The 21,012-nt window shown below is 45.0% G+C and overlaps 1 protein-coding gene across 3 annotated transcripts in view; it reads right to left on the bottom strand.

Moving 5' to 3' along the window:
- GAN (gigaxonin) overlaps window positions 1–21,012 on the bottom strand; it is a 34,690-nt gene that overhangs the window by 13,630 nt on the left and 48 nt on the right. For 2 of the 3 annotated variants that reach the window (XR_011904994.1, XM_072346481.1), the window contains exons 1-10: window positions 20,716–21,012; window positions 10,030–10,144; window positions 8,831–9,181; window positions 7,791–8,008; window positions 7,341–7,462; window positions 6,760–6,872; window positions 5,975–6,124; window positions 5,578–5,714; window positions 5,053–5,181; window positions 374–483 (exon numbers count right to left, since the gene is read on the bottom strand). The exon at window positions 20,716–21,012 is cut by the window's right edge and continues 48 nt beyond it. Coding sequence is in view for 2 of the 3 variants with exons in the window: in XM_072346481.1 (XP_072202582.1) it covers window positions 374–483; window positions 5,053–5,181; window positions 5,578–5,714; window positions 5,975–6,124; window positions 6,760–6,872; window positions 7,341–7,462; window positions 7,791–8,008; window positions 8,831–9,181; window positions 10,030–10,144; window positions 20,716–20,882 (1,612 nt within the window). In the remaining variant the exon portion in view is untranslated. Of the gene's footprint in view, window positions 1–373; window positions 484–5,052; window positions 5,182–5,577; window positions 5,715–5,974; window positions 6,125–6,759; window positions 6,873–7,340; window positions 7,463–7,790; window positions 8,009–8,830; window positions 9,182–10,029; window positions 10,145–16,991; window positions 17,094–20,715 lie in introns of those variants that run through there. The other variant, XM_072346482.1, reaches the window with a different exon arrangement.

The raw sequence follows: 21,012 nt of genomic DNA on the forward strand, positions 1-21,012 counted from the left end.
ACCAGAGATCCTTCCCCGGGACAGTCAGCCCTTAAATGGGGTCTAAGAGAGGTGCAGCCAGGCTGCAGCCCTTCCAGTCCCACAGCTGAATTGCTTTCATCTGTGCTCCCAGGGCTGACTGGGTCCTTTCCCCAGGTGCTCAATCAGTGGTTCAGGCTGGGACTCAACAGTTCCCATACAGATAGGATGAACAGCCCTGGCACTGACTTTTGTTCTCGTATTTACATGAAAGCATTAACAATCTCTTAGTCTTGATTTATTCCAATCTTCCAGCAGCTAAACAACCGAATGTTTACAGTACACAGTTTCTTTTTGAAAAGGTCCAGCAACAACAACAATTAGTTCTAACAACAATATTAGTTCTAATTCTGACCTGTATCAAGATCTCCAATCACGTAAATGCTGGCTCCAATAGGCACAGCTCCATACACGAAAGAAGAGCTCGTTGGGATACACAGGTTCTGGTCATTTAGATAAATCCACCTGTAAGAAAATAACAAAGAACTGCTATATGATTTCTGGCTGATTTGAGGGAAAAGTTCAGAAATAGTCTCACAGCCGACCTTTGAAAACCCCGTAATGTCCCAATTCATGATTCAGAAGTAAGCCTCCCTTCTGGCACCAAAGGAGATGCTGTTACATGCCATTTGCCTTGGGACAGCTAATCCCTTAGTTTGCCTTTCAAAAGTTTCTCCCTCCAATTTTTGTCTGTGCTGCACAACAAATGATTTGGGGTTTTAGGAAAAGCAAGGGAATGGGAAAAGCATGGGGATGTTGTCCTCTGCAGCTGTCACAGAGGGCGAGAACATAACTAGGATGAGAGGAAAACAATCTTTTTCTCAATCACTGTAGCTCTGTTGCACCACAAAACACCCTTCCGCAAGTTTCAGTAGCTCCCCTCACTATGGGAAGGGGACAGCTTCAGTATTTTCACCTTTAGCACCAAGTTATTCCAAACTAAGAAAGGTGCATAAAAGGCACAGAAATGGAGAAGGAAGACTGTAGGTTTGTTGGGGAGGAAGGGGTTGTTTTGCTTTTCAGTGACAAATACAGGACTGTGACAAGGGAAGGAAAAATACAGCACTAGATGGGTTAGTTCAGCTACTCATCAAGTTCAGAAATCAAATGAACTCTGTGGATTGGTTCTATTAGAAACAGGATTCCAGTTTAAATGGAGAAAAGTATGGGACCCAACCATTTACTACTGCTGCACTTCAGAATAAAAAGAAGAAATTAAAGTATCTGTAGTTGCTTGTGAAAAATCGCTCTCAACCTTTCTCAGCACGTCCTTTAAAAGAACAGCCACAACTTTTCAGGAACGCTTACAGCAGTTTTCACAGTTAGAACTAGGAAGGAACAAAGACAGGAAGGGCAAGGGGTCACATTTCATCAGCACTTGACGAAGCTCCAGCTCAACGTGGGCTGTGCCTACTGCTGGAACACTATGGAAAAAACACCATAAAAAAGGAATGTGCAAACACTCTCCGGAACGTAACTCTCACATGCTTCTCCAGGATGGCTCTCCTCAAACCCAACCCGAGAGCAGCAGAGGAGACGGCGCCTAACTAGAGACAAAAACAATTACTATCAAACTGAAATATGCTTCCACTGAAACCTTTTAAAAAGGGAAGGAATCTTCTTTTTTTTTTTTCCCCTGTCTTAAAGCGGTACAGACAAATAAATCCATCTGAACTGCTGGAAGTAATAAGCAGGATGGTAACTTTTATTTCCAAATGGAAAGCACTTAGAGGCACAAAACAAGGCCTGTGTATTCCATGCACATCACCATAAGCTCACACCAGCTGTGAAAGGAAGCCTACAAACAAAGGAAAACCTCTTCTGTGTTCCTCTTAACTGGCCGACTGATAGCGCTGTCAGGTTTCCCCTTATATCTGCATAAGCATTTCTTTGTAACGAGATTCCTGGATACTGCATGGGAGACCCTTCTACTACTATGTTACAAAATTAGCTGGTTTACCATTCATGTAGTGTTGGAAATATTTTCTTATTTCCATGATGTCCCATTAGCAAAATTAATACTTTAAGTAGTTGTTAATCGACTGTTGCTTCAGAACAAGCACTTCTTGCTGTTGTTGCCCAAGATAGCCGCAAACTTTGATGGTTCTTTTGAACCAGAAACCAGCAAAAACAAAAGAAAACCCTTCTCCACTGACAGCCCACTACAGCCAAGGGCAGGGCTGACCAGCAGCTCCGGCACACCCTGCACATCTCCCACTTTCACATTTTAGAAATCAACTCTTATCTTGAGTAGCATTTTAAAAGAGCACAGTGTGCACAAAGCTCAACCCATCGCCTTTAAGTCCGCGTCTCCAGCCTCAAGGAAGCTGCTCTCCAATTGGGTTCTACCTGCCTGCGCTCACTCGTGTGAGCCTAAAGACAAACTGACAAAATATTTATTAACAGAAACATTTCAGTTACAGTTATTGCCAAATACAATATAAATTACCACAGTACTCTGCTTGTATTCCATGTTTATGTTACTATTCCATCTCACTTCATTTATTTCACTACTTGTTTATGTAGCATAGCGCAGCAGGACTCACAATGTTTTGGGTTTTTCTTTTTCCTATGGTGAAGAGCTCTGCACATTCCCAGTCCTTGGAGGAGTCTGTATTGTACTTAAGAACTGCAATTCTGAAAGACTATGCACTGTGAATTGTTTTGGACTCAGTTGCCATCAGAATAAAGTCAACCCTCAGTCCTTTTATCCAATCCGAAACAGATTTACGCACTGATGTAATTGTATATGCTTATTCTTACACACTAAGCAAAACTTGTAACTCAGTTCCTCGCGTGTCCCTAGGAGGATGCTACATCCTCTACTCACAGGTAATGAGAGCAATGACACATATATGAGATGTGCTCATTGCTGCCCATAGCTGTGACCCAGCAATATCTGAGGGCTGAACTCAAAGAACCAGAAGTGCTTTATACTCAGAAAGAAAGCAAACGTAATGGAGTTCTGAAGTTAATTAAACCCAGCCAGAAAACGATGTGGTTCGTTAGGAAGAATGAGATAACAATATGCAACTACTAAAAAGTCATCATGAATTTTGGCTAGAGAACCCTTCTGGATACACAACTGGAATTTACATGCTGTGCTTTTGGCTCCCTGTCACTAAACAGCTTTGCAAACGTATCCCTCCTTTCCACAAATCTCCTGTTTTACCCTATTGCTTATAGATTTTGGTCAGTCTTATACATATAATCACCCCATGTGGTACTTTAGGTTTAATTACACAGTTCCAATGTTATTTCTTCACTGCAACTGGAAAATGAATAAGCTTTTGGCATTTCAGAGGTGTGCATTTCCTTCCTCCTGACTCCTTGATGCTGTTGGTTTGAAGGAGACAGATGACCACTATTTGTTTTAGAAACCATCACTGCAGAAATATACGTGCTTTTCAATGATAAATTAATAACCTGTAGTAACTGCAAAACATTAAGATGACGAATCAGTCTCTATATGTATCACATTAACTATGCACTAATGAAAAGGAGGAACTGCCCCTAAGCGGACCCAGCTCAGGCTCCTCAAGCCCTGCCCTGCCTGTGACAGATGGCACCCACCCTGCAAAGTGTGGCTGTGCCTGGGTCTGGGGATAACTGCCAGTCCCTGCTGGCCGATGTTGTAACAGAGCATGGTATCACAGCACCCTCTCCTGGTAAGTAACATCACTTCTTGCTCCAGAGGGTGAAAACGGGCTCTCCCAAAACCGGAGAGCAGAGAAGTGCTTAGTGTAGGTAGCACTGCTGGTGACTGTCCTGGTCACCCAGGAGCCGCCTATTGCCCTAACTCAGGTTCACATCAAGATGAATTTCCCAAACAAATGACACGCACTGGCAAGGCAGAAGGACAAAGAGACAACCTGAGCAGCTCCCTGCAGGTGCCTCCAGCTGCAGCTGGACAGTCAGACAACTGCTATCTCACCTTGTGCCAGCACAGCCCTTGTAGCACTCACATGCCTGATGGGGTACAAGATCAAGAGCTGAAGTGACCGGAACCGCATCATACCTTTACTTGAATCCTGTAACTTCCTAGGATGCCACTAAGCAAAAACAGAGAAATGCAGGTACCTGCGCTGCAGACAGCAGGTGGCACCAACTCACCTGTGCTCAAACTGCACCAACCAGTGAAACAGGTTTACAGTCACTGGTAAGGAACTGTGAGCCACAAAGCACCTTCTGAAGAACAGCATCAGTCTGGAAACATTTCCGTCAAGTCAACCAACACCAGGAGGGAGTTTGTCAGAAAGCATTTATTTCCAGAATTTTTCTCCTGCAAACCCCCCTGCCCTAAGCCTTGTTTGCTTATAACATCTCCCCATGGCCCCAAAGGAACAAAAAACACCAGGGAGGATCAGCAGCAACTCTTCCTGTCTGCTTCCCATAACCACCTTGAAGTGCATTTCCTCCCCAGCTTCTTTTGGTCAGAGCTCACATGGACGTGACTTAGAACAACAAAAAGTTCATTTCATACAGAGATTACAGTTATATATTAAACTCCCCACTGCTATACGATTTTTATGTGCTTTTATACAGGCTACATTCAAAGACGTGATCTTGTAACAGCTTTAGTTCTCTCCACCACAGTCAGCTCTCTTTGAGATTTCTGACAGCAGAGTCTTATTTCAATTCAGTTGATTAAAAAGAAAAAAAAAAGCAAAGAAATCCCATTTATAGTTAAATGCAAAAAGAAAACAGTGGAGGTACAAAAGGTTCCCAGTGACACCCGGAGCATGAAGTTACTACCCATAAAATTCAGTCTAACGTAAGCTATGTTTTAAACAGTTGCCACATGTACTGAAGTGGATTCTAAAACAAGAGCCAAGAGATAACAAATGAAGTCACCAGAAGCAAATTCAAAACAAACAGGAGGAGATCAGCCATGTGTAGCGTCTGGAGGTAACTGCACTGAACAGCACCCACAGCATCTTTTCTTATGACAAGAATCCACACTGTTTCAAAAGCCAACCAACTGTGACTGTTGATCTGTATGCATTCCCCAGGTTTATAGCTGTAATTAGTTACCTTTTAAATTCATCATGATAAAACTCAGATTTACACGTCACCATCTCGCTGGCTTGGCTGTCATCACGACTCCTGACCCCCCCAAACACATAAAGCTCAGAGGCAACTCCACAGGCCACTGCCCCAAACCTGGGAATCCAAAACAGGAAAAAAAAGAACCAACAAACACAATCAGAAGATATACTAAAACATTCCATCCTTATCATTTTTTTAACATGTATTTTTAGATATAACATGTATTGATGAAAAAAATATATGTATTTACCACTACAGTAATGTACTTATCTCTAGAGAAAAAGCTGAAGTTCCAATTGGATGACAACTTCTACTCTTTATTTTGCTTCAGGATAGTATTGCTTGTGACATGCTAAGCACATCTCTACTGAAACATTCTGATGGGTTGGATTCTTCTCTTTACTCAGCCACCATAATAATGGTGTTTTAGGGACCATTTTGTTGGGCTCAGACTGGATACACTCCAGCAATTGTACCATCCCACTCCCCCCAAGCTTCACCTTCACCCACCTTCTCTCTTTCAGAGGACAGATGGCCGTCCACTGTTGGGTCCTGGGGTCGTAACATTCAACGGACTCAAAGAGCTTCCCATAGGAGCCTCCACCCATTGCATAGATTTTCTTCTTCATAGCTGCATAGCAGCCAATCTCAAAAGAAAAAAGAAAATTACACATAAACACGCGATATCCAGAGCTCCAAACTAATTATACACACACTTCTGTACACTTATGTATATTGTACATAAACATTCAGTCATGGTTCTAATATACACATCATAAACAAGGGACTTGCTCTCATTTCCCTGCTGCTTGTTAGAGTTTCTAGTTGAAACAAAGCCTTATGATACACAGGATAGTTGCAACTATTTAACAGCAAGGAAGGTGGTAAAATACAATGTAGCTCTTACCTTCCTAACCATGGTCAAGTCCGGCTGCTTGGTCCAGGTGCGGTTATAAATATCATAACTCTCCATAGAGATTAGTTCCCTTTCACCATCCTCACCTCCCAGAATATACAGAATTCCATCAATCTCCACCACACCAAAATTATGTCGTGCCTAAGGGATATCAATGAGGTTAGCACTGTAAGACATAACTGCTAACCACGAGCAGTCAGTGCAATCTTCTCTCGTGTCTGTCAGACAAGTGATACTGGTATCAACCACTACAGTGGTTTTTCTATTATTTTTTAATACAATGAAGTCTGAATCTCACAAATGAGATTATTATATTCTCCAATTCATGAACACAAAGGGTATTAAAAAAAAACAACAAACAGAGCAGCAAAAGCAAAAGAGAACCTGCAGAAACCTAAGAACAGAGCTTGGCTGTATTTCAGTCTGCACAGCAGTGGTCTCCAAAATGAAGCTTTTCAGGTCTGTACTCTCACAGTGCATCACAACTACAAACGTGGATTTCCTCTGAGCTCAAACACAGGCCCTCGACAGCAAGGAATTCCTGAAGTTCCACTTTGCAGCAAGCTCTTTGGTAACAGTTTGCGTTTGCCATTTCTGCAGCCATTAACAGGCTGCAACAACAGGGTATAAGCAGGAAGCAAACCCTACCATGACTCTGAATGCATACGATGCGAACGATCAGAGATTCAGACTATAAAATCCTGCAGAAGCAACTGAATGTTTTGCTCAAGTAGGAAAAAGAAAAATGAACTCCAAGAGTCAAACAATGATCTTACCTCATTCATCGGTGGCAGCGAACTCCAGGAGTTGGTGTCTGGATCATATTTCTCTCCAGAGCTCAACGTCCCCTTGTTTTCATCCTGACCGCCGAGCACGAATAAAAATCCTTCTGTAAAACAAAATGCAATGTGACCTTAAAAAACAGGACTCGTGTACAGAGAAAGGCAATCAGACTGGTGAGATGTAGGCTGCACTTTGCTAAGAGTTTCAGATCGGTCACAGGTCACACTCTGGACTGGAAGAAGTAAAACGTGTTCAAACCCATACTCAAGCCTACCACCGCAGATACTCTTTAACACATGCAGTGATGCAGCAACTAGAATTCACTTAAAACACAAAATACTCCTGGAGAAACAGATGAGCAGATTCTCACAGAGACTGCGGGAATAGCGACTATAAGACACTCAAATGACAGGGATTTTCACAGAATAAAGTGATGTTTTGGGCAAAGGGGAAGCGTGAAATAAGGCCAGTGCAACGTAATCTTAAAGAAAAAACATACGTAAACTATCTCACACTTTGAGGCACTGGTATGTTTCCATAACGCTGCCTTTACAAAAACAAAGTTCCCCTTTACCTGCTGACAATACTCCGTGATTGATCCTTGGAATACTCATAGGAGCAAGTTCAATCCAGAGCTGTCTATTGGGATCATAAAGAGGACACATACACCGCATCACTGAGGTTGGTTTCCGGGATCTGAACACAAGGTGGGGAACAAACAAAACCAAAACACAGTTTTACAAGTTCACCATTAACTACTTGTGTCTACAGCCACATTGTCCACAACACACATTCACAGAGCACAGCATTTCCCTGATAAGAAGAACATCTCCAAACCAAATGTAAGTTTAGTTTCCTACACACCAGAGAGATAAAGCAGGCACACCTCATTCACGCTGCATTGACCTGCATTATTGTTAGGACTGAGGTGCACATGCTGACTCCACACTGCATTCTCAGATGCTCCACCCAGATGTTTCTATTTGTCCACTCTCATCAACCTGCAGTACCACTCAATACTTACACTCTTTCTTCTCCACCAACAGTCACGATGCACTCCGAGTAGCCGCGTGGCTTGAAGGAGGCCAGCATGGCCTCTCCCTGCTGAGGTGGTGTGAGTGGGATATTGTTGCATTCTTTCACAATCTCCCGTACCAAAGGTTCGCTCATCATCTGCTCACGTAAATACGCCGCATCTAAGCCTGAAACCCACACCGCTGACATGACATCCTTCATGTGAACCTAGAGAAAGAGACCAACTCAACATTCCCCAGACTCCGTGGGATGACACTTAAGGCATTCACACACAGACTAACAAACACTTTACAAAGCATTTCTGATGTTTGGAATAAGTAACAAAATCAACCACAACGTTATTAAGAATTTGCTGAAGTTTCAATACAAATGTGCTACTTGCTTTCTCTCTCTGAGATCAACATTATATCATTAAGTGTCAATGGGTTTCTTTTATCTTCTTAAGGCCTATTAAATAATGAAGACAAGAAATAATTTATCAACACAGCTTTCATTCACCCTCTCACTACAATGACACGGTCTGCATTTCCAGCAAAATTCAACTATTATTTGATTAGCTCTGAAAACAGCATTCCTAGAACACAAGATATACAAGGAGCAGCTGAGGGAGCAGGGATTGTTTAGTCTGGAGAAGAGGAGGCTGAGGGGAGAACTCGTTGCTCCCTACAACTACCTGAAAGGAGGTTACAGCAAAGAGGAGCGAAGCGACAGGACATGAGGAAACTACCTGAGGTTGTACAAAAGGAGGTTTAGATTGGATGTTAGCAGGAATTTCTTATGAAAGGAGTGGTTAGGCATTGGAGCAGGCTGCCCCAGGAGGTGGTGGCATCCCCAACCCTGGAGGTATTTCAGGGTCATGTGGACATCAAGCTGGGGGGCATGGTTTAAGTGGTAGACTTGGTACATGATGGCTGAACTCAACGATCTCATGACTAAATGACTCTACAGTTCTACCTGAAGTTCCCACCCATCAGAACAAGCATTCTAACTTAAGTCACATGCAAAAAATAAACCTTTTAGTGTCCTGACCTTTCTCGATTCTGAATCATGAGAAATCCACCTAATCACTGCTTCAAAGACGTATCTTTCATTTCCAACGTTGAGCTTTTCCATGGACAGCACTTCTTTCAGTTTTTGAGGAGTCAGTTCCAAGAATTCCTCTGTGCTGCTGACATCTCGAAAATGAGTTTCCAGATACTCTGAGGCAAGGTAGTGAACATGATGCAAACAATAGTGCAGTGCAAAGTCCCGAATACCAATACAGTTCTCAGCAGCTATGCAACCTTCTAAAAACTCACAGCAGAGAGTTTTTAAGTCTGTAAGCAGCAGGAGATCAGCTGCCTGTACCACATCTTGGATAGTTTCTTCATTTAGCCTGATCTGCAAGAATTAATTTAGAAGTTATCGCTACTATCACCCATTTGCTTCATGACACGTCCATATTCACTACAATCATTCGCAGCAGCTGGGAAATGGAATATTAACAGCATTGCAAAAATTAGGAGAAATCAATACAACCACTACACATTGATAAATTAACCAAGGAAGGGGAAAGGATTGGCTTGACAGAAGGTGTCAAAGCAGGATTTTGCACCTGAGGGAACCATGAAATTGCTGCTCTCATCCCAGAGCCTACAATGGATTTTTCCGCAATAAATTAATTACCTTTAAAAAAGAAAAATCATGTCCAGAAAAGAACCTCAGGATGTATCTGCTTCTTTGCTTTTGCCTAAAGCTCAAGTAGTTCAGCAGTCACACTCTGAACTGCACACATTGACTCCTGCTAAGGCTACTGGAATAAAGACACAGTGGGCACACGGCCAGCAGGAGGCCAGAGAAGCAGACAGAATGCCTGCAGTACTTTAATACAAGGGGTCAGTGATGGGGTCTCAGCCTCCACTGCTGTCAATCCAGTTTGCTTTTCTGGTAGTGAAAGCATTCCTGCATTACAGCAGGCTACTGAGGACAGCGAACAGTTTAATACAAGGATTTAAAATGGAATTTTTCAGAGTCCTCCTCCACAGTGTGACATGAGAGAACTCCTTGCAGAACTTGCTGCCTCTATTTCACAGGCAGAACCTATATGAGATGCACCACTCTGCAGTTGCTTCATCACTAATCTTTAAAGTGTGATCCCCAATGGATTTATCTTCCACTATAGTAACGTTAAAACCCAGGTTGTTTTGTCAAACAATTCAATTTCCACCTTGTTCTTTTTAATACCATACCTGCCCACTGAAGATGTAATCTAGTATCTCTTTCATGATATCAACAGATATCCCTTCAAGTTCAATCTTGTACGTTGAGCCATCATCCTTTGGAGGATTGTAATTCAACTTCGTTCTAAGAGGAGAAAGGAAGATGAATCAATAAATAAGAAGCACTCAGGAGCTGGGCACAGCATTTCTTTCTAAAGAAAAATGACAGCAGGCAAGCTGTGCATCACATTCGCTAAAACAGGAATGGTAAAACCTTACAGTATAGTCTGAAAGCTGGCAAGAAGAGATGATATGCATGGTCTCTGGTACTGCTCATCACACGTGCAGACCGAACGAAAGCAGGTTAGCCTTGGAAACTACTTATGGCATTGGAGAGCCAAAGCAATTTTCTCCTGGCTCATTCATCCCAAGCATTCACAAACATCACTCACAGCTTCAAACAGAAGGGCACTTCTGCTGACAGATGAAACTAGAATTCCTTTTGGTAAAGGTGAAACAAACTAACAGACAGCCCCCATTGCTTTCCCAAAACAACACACTGGAATGAGCATATGTGACTAAACGTACACCAGCAGCACAACTCGACCATTCTGTCTGGTTTATGATGTTATCAGCCCAGTGTTACGACTGGCTTTAGCTGCACTGTGTGCTCACAGTTCCAGGAAACAGGCCATGTTCTGCTCAGCCAAGCTGCAAATATTCACCCAAATCAGCAGACACGTTTCTGGTGAGCAGTTTCTTTAAAAGCCCTGGGAAGTTTGGATGTGCTTTTGAATAGAACAGAGGAGAACTGGAAAACACCTTAAACTGTCACTGTCTGTTACACACACTCACACTAAGCAGATACGACTTAGCTGAGGGCCAGATTCTGCTTCACTTACACTCAGAATAAATCATTTTCTCAAAACACACAACTCACATCAAATAAAATCTGAGACTATAAAGAGTCTGAAGAGCAAATAAGGATGGCAATTTTAGCACTCAGCCATATCTGCTGCCTTGTTTTCGTACTGCTCTTCTATGCTGTGAGCAGAACTCTGTCAGAAGTAACTGCTCCAATCCATGCACATCACTGCAACAGCACTGACGCTAAGCTGCTCTGCCCTGTGTTTGTGTAGCACCCAGCACACATGACAGAACAACAACATAATTTGGATGAGCAAATTGCTTATTTCCTAACTCTTGGAATGAGATTAGGAAAATTAAACACCTTCTGTAAATGGCCCACGTGATTCCCGACCATGTTGAAAGAACAGACACTGATCTGTGAACTGTCAGCTAGAAACTTCTATAGCAAATGCAGGGCTCAAGCAATGCTGTGCAACTCGTATCCCAACCCACCTCATCCTGCCCAAGGGGAACAGGCATTTCCCAAACCTACAAGCTCCAAATGAAGGAAGGAGCATCTACACACACAAACATCCGTTCCCAATTCCAGGGTTAGGTTTCTAGATGCAGATTTTCAAGTCTATCCAAATTACCTCAATTTTATGTTCATTGGTTACACCTGAGTTTGAGTTTCTTGTTTGACAATGAAAGCTATACCTTATCTCTGGGATAAAATGGCATTTTTGTTCACTAAAGCCACACAAACCTACATTAACAGTGTCTGGCTTCTTTCCAGGAACAGCAGCCAGATGGGATCCATTCCACACCAAGAACCTATGGGTAACAGCTATGGACCCACACCAAACCAGGGCAGCCAATGCACAGTGGGTTTTAAACTGAGGGCAAGCACATAATAAACACATTGCATAGCAGCACTAATGGGGAGATTAGGGAAAGGACTAGCACTGCTTATCACTAACTTTCATCTCAGCATCACCAGCCCACACCCAAGCTAAATCACCTTGTTGCATGGACTTTACACTGACACCTCCTAGTAACAAGGAAGCATTGCCCAGAGCTTTGGGGTCTTATCAGGCTCTGTGTTCTATTTCCTCTGCACTTCTTCAGGGCACAACAGTTGTTAACCTGAAAAGAAACAAACCAATCGCAGATTCTTGCCCAAAACACAAACAGAGCAGAGAGAAAATAAACTTGAGAGCACACGGAGAAGTTGTACAGTTACAGTCTCTTGTATGCAGACAAACACGCACAGTATGCAAATGCTTCCCACTCAGTTTCAAACGACGCTTTGCTCCTATCATCTGAGAAGCAGTAGTTATCCATCTGTCTCAGAGCCTTAATTTGCTAGCTAATGAACTACCAGGTTCCCTGTTTTGGCACAAAGGTGTCTGAGCCGTGACACAAGAACCACTCCCAAACAGCAGCTGGATGGCTCATAGCAGAGCTTAGGGCAGGAAAAGGCTAAGATAGAAAACTGAGTGTAGCAGCTCAGAGAAAACTGGAAGAAGAGGAAAAAAATGGGGTAGATAAGAGGAAGGAATGGGGACATTCCTCCTCTTGCACCACCTGCACCCACTCCTCACCAGCAAACACAGAGCTCAAGTGCCCTGGTCACAGCACATCCCACTCTCAGAACCAGAAAGTTTCCAAACATGTTTGTTCCAAGCTCAGGTGGAGAGCAGACATCAGCATGCAAAACACATAACCTGGTTCTCCATCAAATCTCAGTCTAGAAGAAAAGTTCCCAACCATGTTTGAGCAAAGGTTTCCAGTCTGTCCATATGCCAGGGTGCTTGCTTCCCCTGCCAGCATGCTCTTTTCCACACTGATTCATTCTTCCTATGATCTGCATGGATGAAATCTGGAAACCAACAACTAACAACGGACAGCGACGCACTATGGCTGCTTCCAGTGCATGCATGAGAGCTCCCTGCTAAGGACAACATGTCTCATGACTTTAAAAGCACTCTAATTTGCCAAACCATTGCATAAATAGCTGCCTCGTTCTTCTTCAGCTCAGAAGACCGACCAGACCATCCAGATTTGGAAGGAAATAAAACCCCATGGCACAGAGCACAGCCCAGATGCACACACAGCTGGGGGAAAACAAAGCAAGGGAATTTCTTAGCCTTATTTTCTCACCTAATTCAGTTTTGAACAGCTTGACTCCATGCATACAAACAAGCCTTACTGTGATGTGCTTGATGTTGTGTGTCTGTCACAGACAGATTTAGAATCTGCTTGTCCATGTCACTTAAGGAGCACAATCCTAATGAGTCACCTCAGATGTCACCGCATAACGCACAGCAAGGAAAACCATCCCAACACCTCTTCTTGAGATGTGAGCAATAAGACCAGCAAGGTAAATGAGAGCAATGCAGCCTCCACAGAGAACACCCCAGACTGCAGCTACTCGAGTAGGTTTAAGATATTTGCAGTGAAGATCAATTAGAAATTGGGAAACAAAGCTAGTTGGTTTTGGTGCTTTGCAAGAAGAGGTTAAAACAAAACAAAACTTTTGCCTACTTGGACATCACCGCACTAACAACACAGCTCTGCAGAGCAGCTTACACGGCTGTGAGAAGCCAAATCCCAGCAGGCAAGAGGGAAACACTCTTCTTTTTGAAAGGAGCTGCCTTTCCAAATTACTGATTTAGCTCCAGATTAATCACAAGGGCCAGCCTACACCGCACAGCCTCTGCCAATGGACGCTGTTCCATCTCAGCACTGAAGTAACAAGGCTATCCTTCCAAATCAAGGCACAATAACATCCATTTTTGCTGACACATCCTTTATCTGCACCAGTGCTGTGACCTTCTCAAGAAGGCAGCTGTATCTCTGACAAACATTTCTGGCAAAGACACGCACCAAACCCAACACACACAGCTGCACCCCAGGCCAGAAGGAGGTGGCAATGGGACACCAGAGAGCATCAAAAACGCCAAGTTCAGTGAATCACTGTTCCTCGTCAGTAAAGGAGAAACTTTCAAATTCTGGTTTCATTGCAAACAATGTTATCAAGCATCATTTTGCCTCTTCCTTACACTGGCCAAGTCTTCACACAGCAAGCTTAATTGCTTAAGTCTAACCAAGCCCTGCTTAACTTCACCATTACATTGGCCAATTCTTTCTCATGTCTGCCCTTCTATCATAGAACGGCCTGGGTTGAAAAGGATCACAATGATCATCCAGTTTCAACCCCCTGCTATGTACAGGGTCACCAACCACCAGCCCACGCTGCCTGGAGCCACATCCAGCCTGGCCTTGAATGCCTGCAGGGATGGGGCATCCACAGGCTCCTTGGGCAACCTGCTCCAGTGTGTCACCACCCTCTGTGTGAAGTCTTCTATCTGCAACATTTTTCTTCCATCTAGCCTGATCTTTCTGCATGCAAAGAACCTTAATAATTACACCGTTAAATAGGTCACACACAACAACATGATGCAGCAGTTCACTCCACCCACTGCCCTCCTCCAACACGGCACTTTACAGCCAAATGAGAGGCTCTCCTGGAGGTTGCGCCCTGGCCTTCAGCAGTGCACATAAAAGACTGACTGTCTTCACCACACCCTGCAAAGGGTGCCAGCTCTCAGTGCATTTTGGCTGTGCCTTGGCTACGTCTTTCTTTTTAAGATCATCTGTAACTTCTGCTCTCAAGGCAAAATATTCCACCCAACAGCTCAGCATACAGATCTGCACAAGTTGCTTCCTTTGGTTTCAAGGGGAACAATGAGGAATAACCTGAACTTTCCAACAGAGAGTAAAAACTTGGTCAGGCAAAAACTTAAGGCTCTTTTTCCCCTCTATAAGAAAAATAAACCAGAATGAAACGACACACAAAGTGATTCCTTCAGCAGCAGCACAGGGCACGTTCACAGCCGGTGGGCTTCCCTCAACAAAGCACCTCTTTACCCTGAAGATCTGACTGTGCTGAGCTCACCCACAGCCAGGCTGTAATCTCAGTTGGCAGCCTCCCCTCAGCCAGCACGTCCTGCACAAACACAAGGGTTAGCCCTAAGCAGACAGAACACACGCCTGCCTGGCACAGACCCCAAGCAGGGACTCTTGGCTTGTGGGCTCACCACAGCACCTCACAGAGCCAGGCCTCACCGGGGCATGTGGCTGAATAGAGCAGCCCTGGCTGCCACCTCCTCACAGGAAGATGACTATCGCATACCTTCCCGTAACAAAAATACCTCTAAAAAACATTGTATTTCCATGCCAATTGTTTCAGATAGGTCATTTGTTCATCTGAAAAGGTGGGAAGAAATATTCAACCGCCGCAGCAGGTTAACTCCATGCAGCACTCATCAAGGCTTTTCCTCAGCGCCTTCAGTGTCACATCTACATCATTTCGGCACTCCAGAGCATGTTCAAGTCCACCCACTGAACAGATGACTCATGAAGCTTCCATTCAGCATCAGCTGAACACTAACACTAAGTTTCTACCAAACAGGAAGCAGCCTGGAGCCAGGATTTCCCTGGAAAAGCAAAGGAAGGCATTTCTACAGCTTTAAACCAAACTGAACTTTACCTTAGTTTAAAAAAAAGGGGAAAAAAAAGCAGCTTTCTGTTAGATTAATTCTGCTTTTAAACTTGTAATTTTTTTTATAAGGAGGAACAAGAACAGCACCACACTCACGCCATTCAACTTCTAATAAAACATTTATGAAATATAAATACCAATAAACTAAATACATCTCTGTATATAAATACTAATAAAACTAAACACATCTCTGACTTAGTGCAGTCTTATTGGGAGAACACCAATGAATCTGCTGAGAAAACTTGATTCTTCCAGGTGGGGTTTTTTAGCCCACTTGTCCTCACGGAGCTCTGGAAAACCACAATCTGCAAGGCTGGAAATGAAAAGCAACAACAGCCAAGAGGAAAAAGGAAAGTGAAGTAAAGACTCCGCCAGCACAAGGAGCCAAAAGTCTGCAAGTCAAAGTATTACATTCATAAAGAATAGTAAGAGCTGTAGTCGGCAGCTTACAGTTGTTCAGGAGATGTAAAAGCAACATGCCCAAGGACATAAGCCAGCCACTAACTACATGGTATTACAAAGCTATTTCCTTGATAGGCAGCAGGTAGTTTCAGGGCTGTCCACAGCAGCAATTCTGTTTGTTTGCTTGGAACTGGTGGAAGATGAACAGGGGAAACTCCAGCATGGAAACACACGTGTGGCACTGAGCTCAGAAGTAGGATTGAGAAGGAAAGCTTCATACACGTGTGACATTAAAGGTCTACACAGACGCTTTGAGATCATCAGTTATTTCTCATTTCATTATCTGTCAGCCCACATGAAGAAAAAGTTCCTTCTCTCCTTGTAGCCGAGATCAATGCAAACAGAACACCACGTTCACAGCAAACAGAACACAGCGTTCAGACTCAGCTCCGGATTTTTCCCTCGGGCACGGGAGCACCATCAGAACAGCCTTGTTCCACACAAAGTATGCTTTAAGGAAGAATGGTTCATATAAAAAACCCTGTTAACAACAAAACTTTGGGCAAACAACAATTAACACACACAACCTGCAGTGGAACTGACCCAGACATCCTGAACTGCTGCATTCTGCCACACCTCCTTCCCTCAAACCAAGCACGTGCTTGAATTGTACTTCAATACAGAGACCACAAAGTGTCACCTCAAGATCTCCTCTGTAAACAAGATGCTCTGGTTTCATGCTCCCCCCTCGCCTGACGCTGAGAAGTGGCCCAGCTGTGTTGCCTGCCTATACTGAACTGCGCAGGAGCCTTATTGCTTCTTCCCTCTGGGCTGTCTTCAGGGGCTTGTTGGAGCAGGAATGCAATTAGTAACTCCCCACTCAAGCCTGGCGTAGCCCTTTTTAAAGCACAAGCTCTTAATATAACGTCACTATTGCCCCTCAGCTCCTTATCCAAACACAACCCACATTTAGACACTCCTGGGCTGCGTCAGATAAAGAATTTCTGGATGCAGCCACAATTTTGACTCATTGCTCCTCAAAGTCGCAGAGACTCCACAACTGAGGTATCACCAAAGCATCACCAGTAACATTTCAGTATCATTTGGAAAGAAGCGTTGCATAATTTGCAGCTTTAAAAGTCTGGGAGGAAAACCTGTCACAATCTGTTCCTACCTTACCGCAAGAGTTCACACTGTCAGGGCAGCCTCTGAAATCCCCAGGAGACCGACAGAAACAAATCTCTCCTAAGAAAGCTTGGCTATGGCATGGCTTGAAACTCCTGCTTGTAGAAGCACTTACTACAGCAGCACTGCATGCAGCAGGGAGCAGACTGATGGAGAGGGACGGGCAGACATATGCCTTCAACCTGCAACAAGCACAGAGCAATTCAGCTAAAGCACAGCTTAAGAAAACAGAGTCATCATCACTAAAGCAGCACCCAGCTTCAGCTGTTGCTTGCCTTAGTCCTGAACAGTGTCAAAACACTATAAGGAGTCGTCACAGATGTCAGTTGAAACCAAACGAGGATCAGGAAATAAGCAGCAGGAGCCGCTCTGTGCTGTCCTGTGAAGGAAGATGTTTTAGCAGCCACCTGCTCACAGACCTCCTGGTAACCCAACGGACCAGTGGCAGCACTGGGAGGAAAGGAGCTGGTGATGGAGGGTGTCACAGCACAGCTCCACTGCAGCCCATGGAGGTCTGGGGGTTGTAGAAGGGTCTTGCAGAAGGGTCTTGCAAGGCGTGCTTGTTTTAGGGGTGTCAGAAGGCTGAACAGCACAGGTCAGAAGGTGGAAAAGCTGTTATTTCCAATCAAAACAGATCTAGAGGAAAAGCACCAGGAACTTCACCTTTCATTTTTATTTTGGTTATATTATGCATATCTGGAAAAAGACACAAGGATGGTTACGGCTCTGTTACAGAGTCAGAAAAATGTTGAGGAACAGTATAGCGTACATACACCCATCTACAATCTGTTCACACAGATGTGTGAAAACCAAACACGACACGCGCCGAGATAACAAGAAAAATAAGTCCTAATTTGTTAAATACGGCTCTTAATTGAGATAGCAGAATGATCACCATGTAACAGTGCAAAGTTCATTCACAACCTTGAGCTCCTGCATCCCCTTTGCTCTCGGTGCGCCCTGACACACAGGGAGCAGAGAGCTGCAAGTTTCAGCCGGCCTCAAACTGCTTGGATGAGAAATCTGCTGCTGAGGATACCAGGAATACTTGGACCAAACCTATCCTATAAAAGGGTTCTGGATAAACGCTACAACTTACACCGCACCAGTGTAAGCAGTTTATTCTGTCAAAAGCGCTCTTCTGATGGCGTAATTTACTCTGGGTTCTCAAACAAACTGAGCCAAAGGAAACCGACTTGGGCAATGTGTGTTACAGCAATTGCCAGGACAAAAAGCATAAAGCAAAAAAGCAGTAGTGCAGAGCTGTGGCTGCTTTGTTACAGCAGAGAAATCCAAGAGCTAACCTGGCTCAAAGCAAAGCTCTCCGGGGAGCAGAGCAGCATCCACGAGCCAAGCCATGCTTCACCCTATGGCAGACTATTCATTAGGATCGCTCCTTTTCTCAGGCTTGGGAACATACCACGAGATGTTAGAGATATGCAGGGAGCCTTTTGGTTTGTTTGTTTTCTAAATGTTAAGATTTGCTCCGGGGCAGGCTAAGGGATGAAATAAGGCTGCCCAAACACAGCCATCCTGTAGGAATTCACACGGCCACCCAAGGCCCTGCTGCCCATAAGAGCACTAGGAGCAACCTGGCACTAAGCAGCTGGGGCAAGACCTCAAGCTACCACAGAGAACACACGGTGACACAGGCCCAAAGGCTGCCAGCTTATCCACGTGTCTCTGCTTTGCCTTCACATCTTTCTGCCTCTTCCCAGATGCCATTTCTGAGCTGCATGGATAGTCAAGCTGCCAAGTAACGACAGGGAAACCACATCACTGCAATTTCTAAGTGCCCTACTCATAACCACTCAGCCAAATAACTTCCATGCAAAACTCAAAAACAGGTAACGCTCCTCTCTCTGTGGCTACACAAATCCTTCAGCACACAGACTCTGCTCACACCCAACCACCCCCTCACAACATCCATCCCTACTTATTTTCCTGCTCACACCCTAAATTCAGCATTCATGCAAACCATACGAAGTTTCTGAACTTGCCCACAGCCACAATATATAATGATAGAGCCAGGAAAGGCAGCGCCAGCTAATACCTCCACTGCTACGTTCCACGTATCCACTCGTTCTTCTTCCAAATGTTCTTCTGAAATTAGTTATTGGATTTTTGGAGCTACATATTGGAATAAATGTAACTCAAATCAATTGGCAGTTGGAGACTTTCAGACTCTGGTAGCAGAGCATGCATTGGAATAAGCCAGCTTTAAAATAACATGACATTGAATTCTTGCGTCTCCTGGTAACTCTTTATATAGAAACATAAATCAATCATTTGGAAAACACTCAGAATAAAGAGGACTTGCAGAAATTTGGGTACGGCTAGAGCTGCATTTTATCACCAGACAGAGCCAGCAAAATGTTCATCTCAGCTGGAAGCACAGTTGTGCCGTACTGGTGCCACACCTGACCCGTCCTACCCAAAATGAAGAACAGCTGGAGTAAAAAAGGGATCCCACCGCGATGAGAAGAGACGAGCATCATGGGTAAAAGTGTGGCTTTGCAAAGGCAGGTAAGGCAAATCTATTTCTTTATGTGCTCCAGAATTGGGTACATGTATCCTCGCCTCTCGTAAGCCCAAAGAGAAAAGATGAGTAAGCTCAAAAAAACCAAAAAGAAACAAAATGACCAACACTACATCATCTTTCTATATTAATGCAGGCAACCTACTTTCCACATAGTTAATGAGTTCCTTCATGCATAAGAGCCTGAGCAATCCCGAGTTGCAAAAATACCCACAGCTCCAAAGAGTGCAGGTTTTGTTGGTGCTGACGTAGCTCTGCCCAACAGCAGGACTCCACTCAAACACCTAACTTGTGTTTCCCAGCATGCTGTTCAGAGATGGAGAACAAAATGCAATGCATGGAGACTAACACCTGTGAAAAGGCACCCTTCTATAGAATAGTTATAGTATCTTTGAACGACAGAGGGTTTGCAACAAAAAGATTGCACGTCCTTGTATGTCTGTACTGCTGTTACAGCAGCTTTAACAACAATACAGCACCTTCCACCTAAAGCAAGCCTTCCAGTCTTGAGTTCAGATACAGCACTGGGTCATCTATAAAATGATGAGCAACCAAAAAGGGATTCAGGCATTCGAAGAGCATTTGACTGACTGCTCACCCTCACTTCACGCCTCTGATTTGCCTTTCAGTGCAGCCTTCTGCAGCTGACTGAGTGCACCTCAGTGTCTGTTCTAAGGGCTCTTTTTCCTGGTCTTCCATCTCTGTTTTACGGCACCCTGTCCCCAGCCTCAGCCCCACCACGGGCAGGGAGAACTGCTCCCTTGGACCAACATCCACTTAAAAGTTAATCACCAACTTGACATTCCGTTTGTTTTTACTTTGTTTCCATGCTCGAAAGCTCTGAGGCTGTGCTACCGAACACACCGCCGGAACGCGTACAGAAACAGAGACCCGAAGCGCTCCGTGTGATGTGGAAGCATCAAACCAGCAGCCCGCCGCCGCCCGGCCCACGTTGCAGCCAACCCCGCAGGCCGGCACGGACGATGGGCCGGACCCCGCGCCCCAACAGGCCCGGCCGCAGCAGCCCGGAGCCGCACAGCCAGGCGCTGCCCCGGCCCCAGGCGGGGGCCCACAGCGGCGGCTGCACCTCGGAACCCGCAGCCGGAGCGCCCCGCGCCCTCAGCCAACGCACCCCGTTATATAACCGCCCCGGGACGGCCCGGCCCCGCCGCACCTGATGTAGGGGCTGGCGGCCGCCAGGATGTTCTTCTGCACCGGGATCTCCTCGCCTTCCAGCACCAGGTGCGCGTCGCAGAAGCGGCTTTCCTCTCGGAAGGAGCTGAGCGCTCGCAGCAGCCTCGCCGGGTGCTGCGGATCCGACACGGCGCTCGGTGCCGACATGCTGCCCGGCCGGCCCCGCCGCCCGCAAGGCCCCGCGCTGTGCCGAGCCGCGCCGGCCGCCTCAATCAGTGCCTCGCACCGTGCCTGACGTCATCACCCCGCGCCGCCCCTCGGGGCGGGAGTGGCGGCG

Source organism: Excalfactoria chinensis, chromosome 11, assembly GCF_039878825.1.
Source record: "Excalfactoria chinensis isolate bCotChi1 chromosome 11, bCotChi1.hap2, whole genome shotgun sequence".
Taxonomy (NCBI): Eukaryota; Metazoa; Chordata; class Aves; order Galliformes; family Phasianidae; genus Excalfactoria; species Excalfactoria chinensis.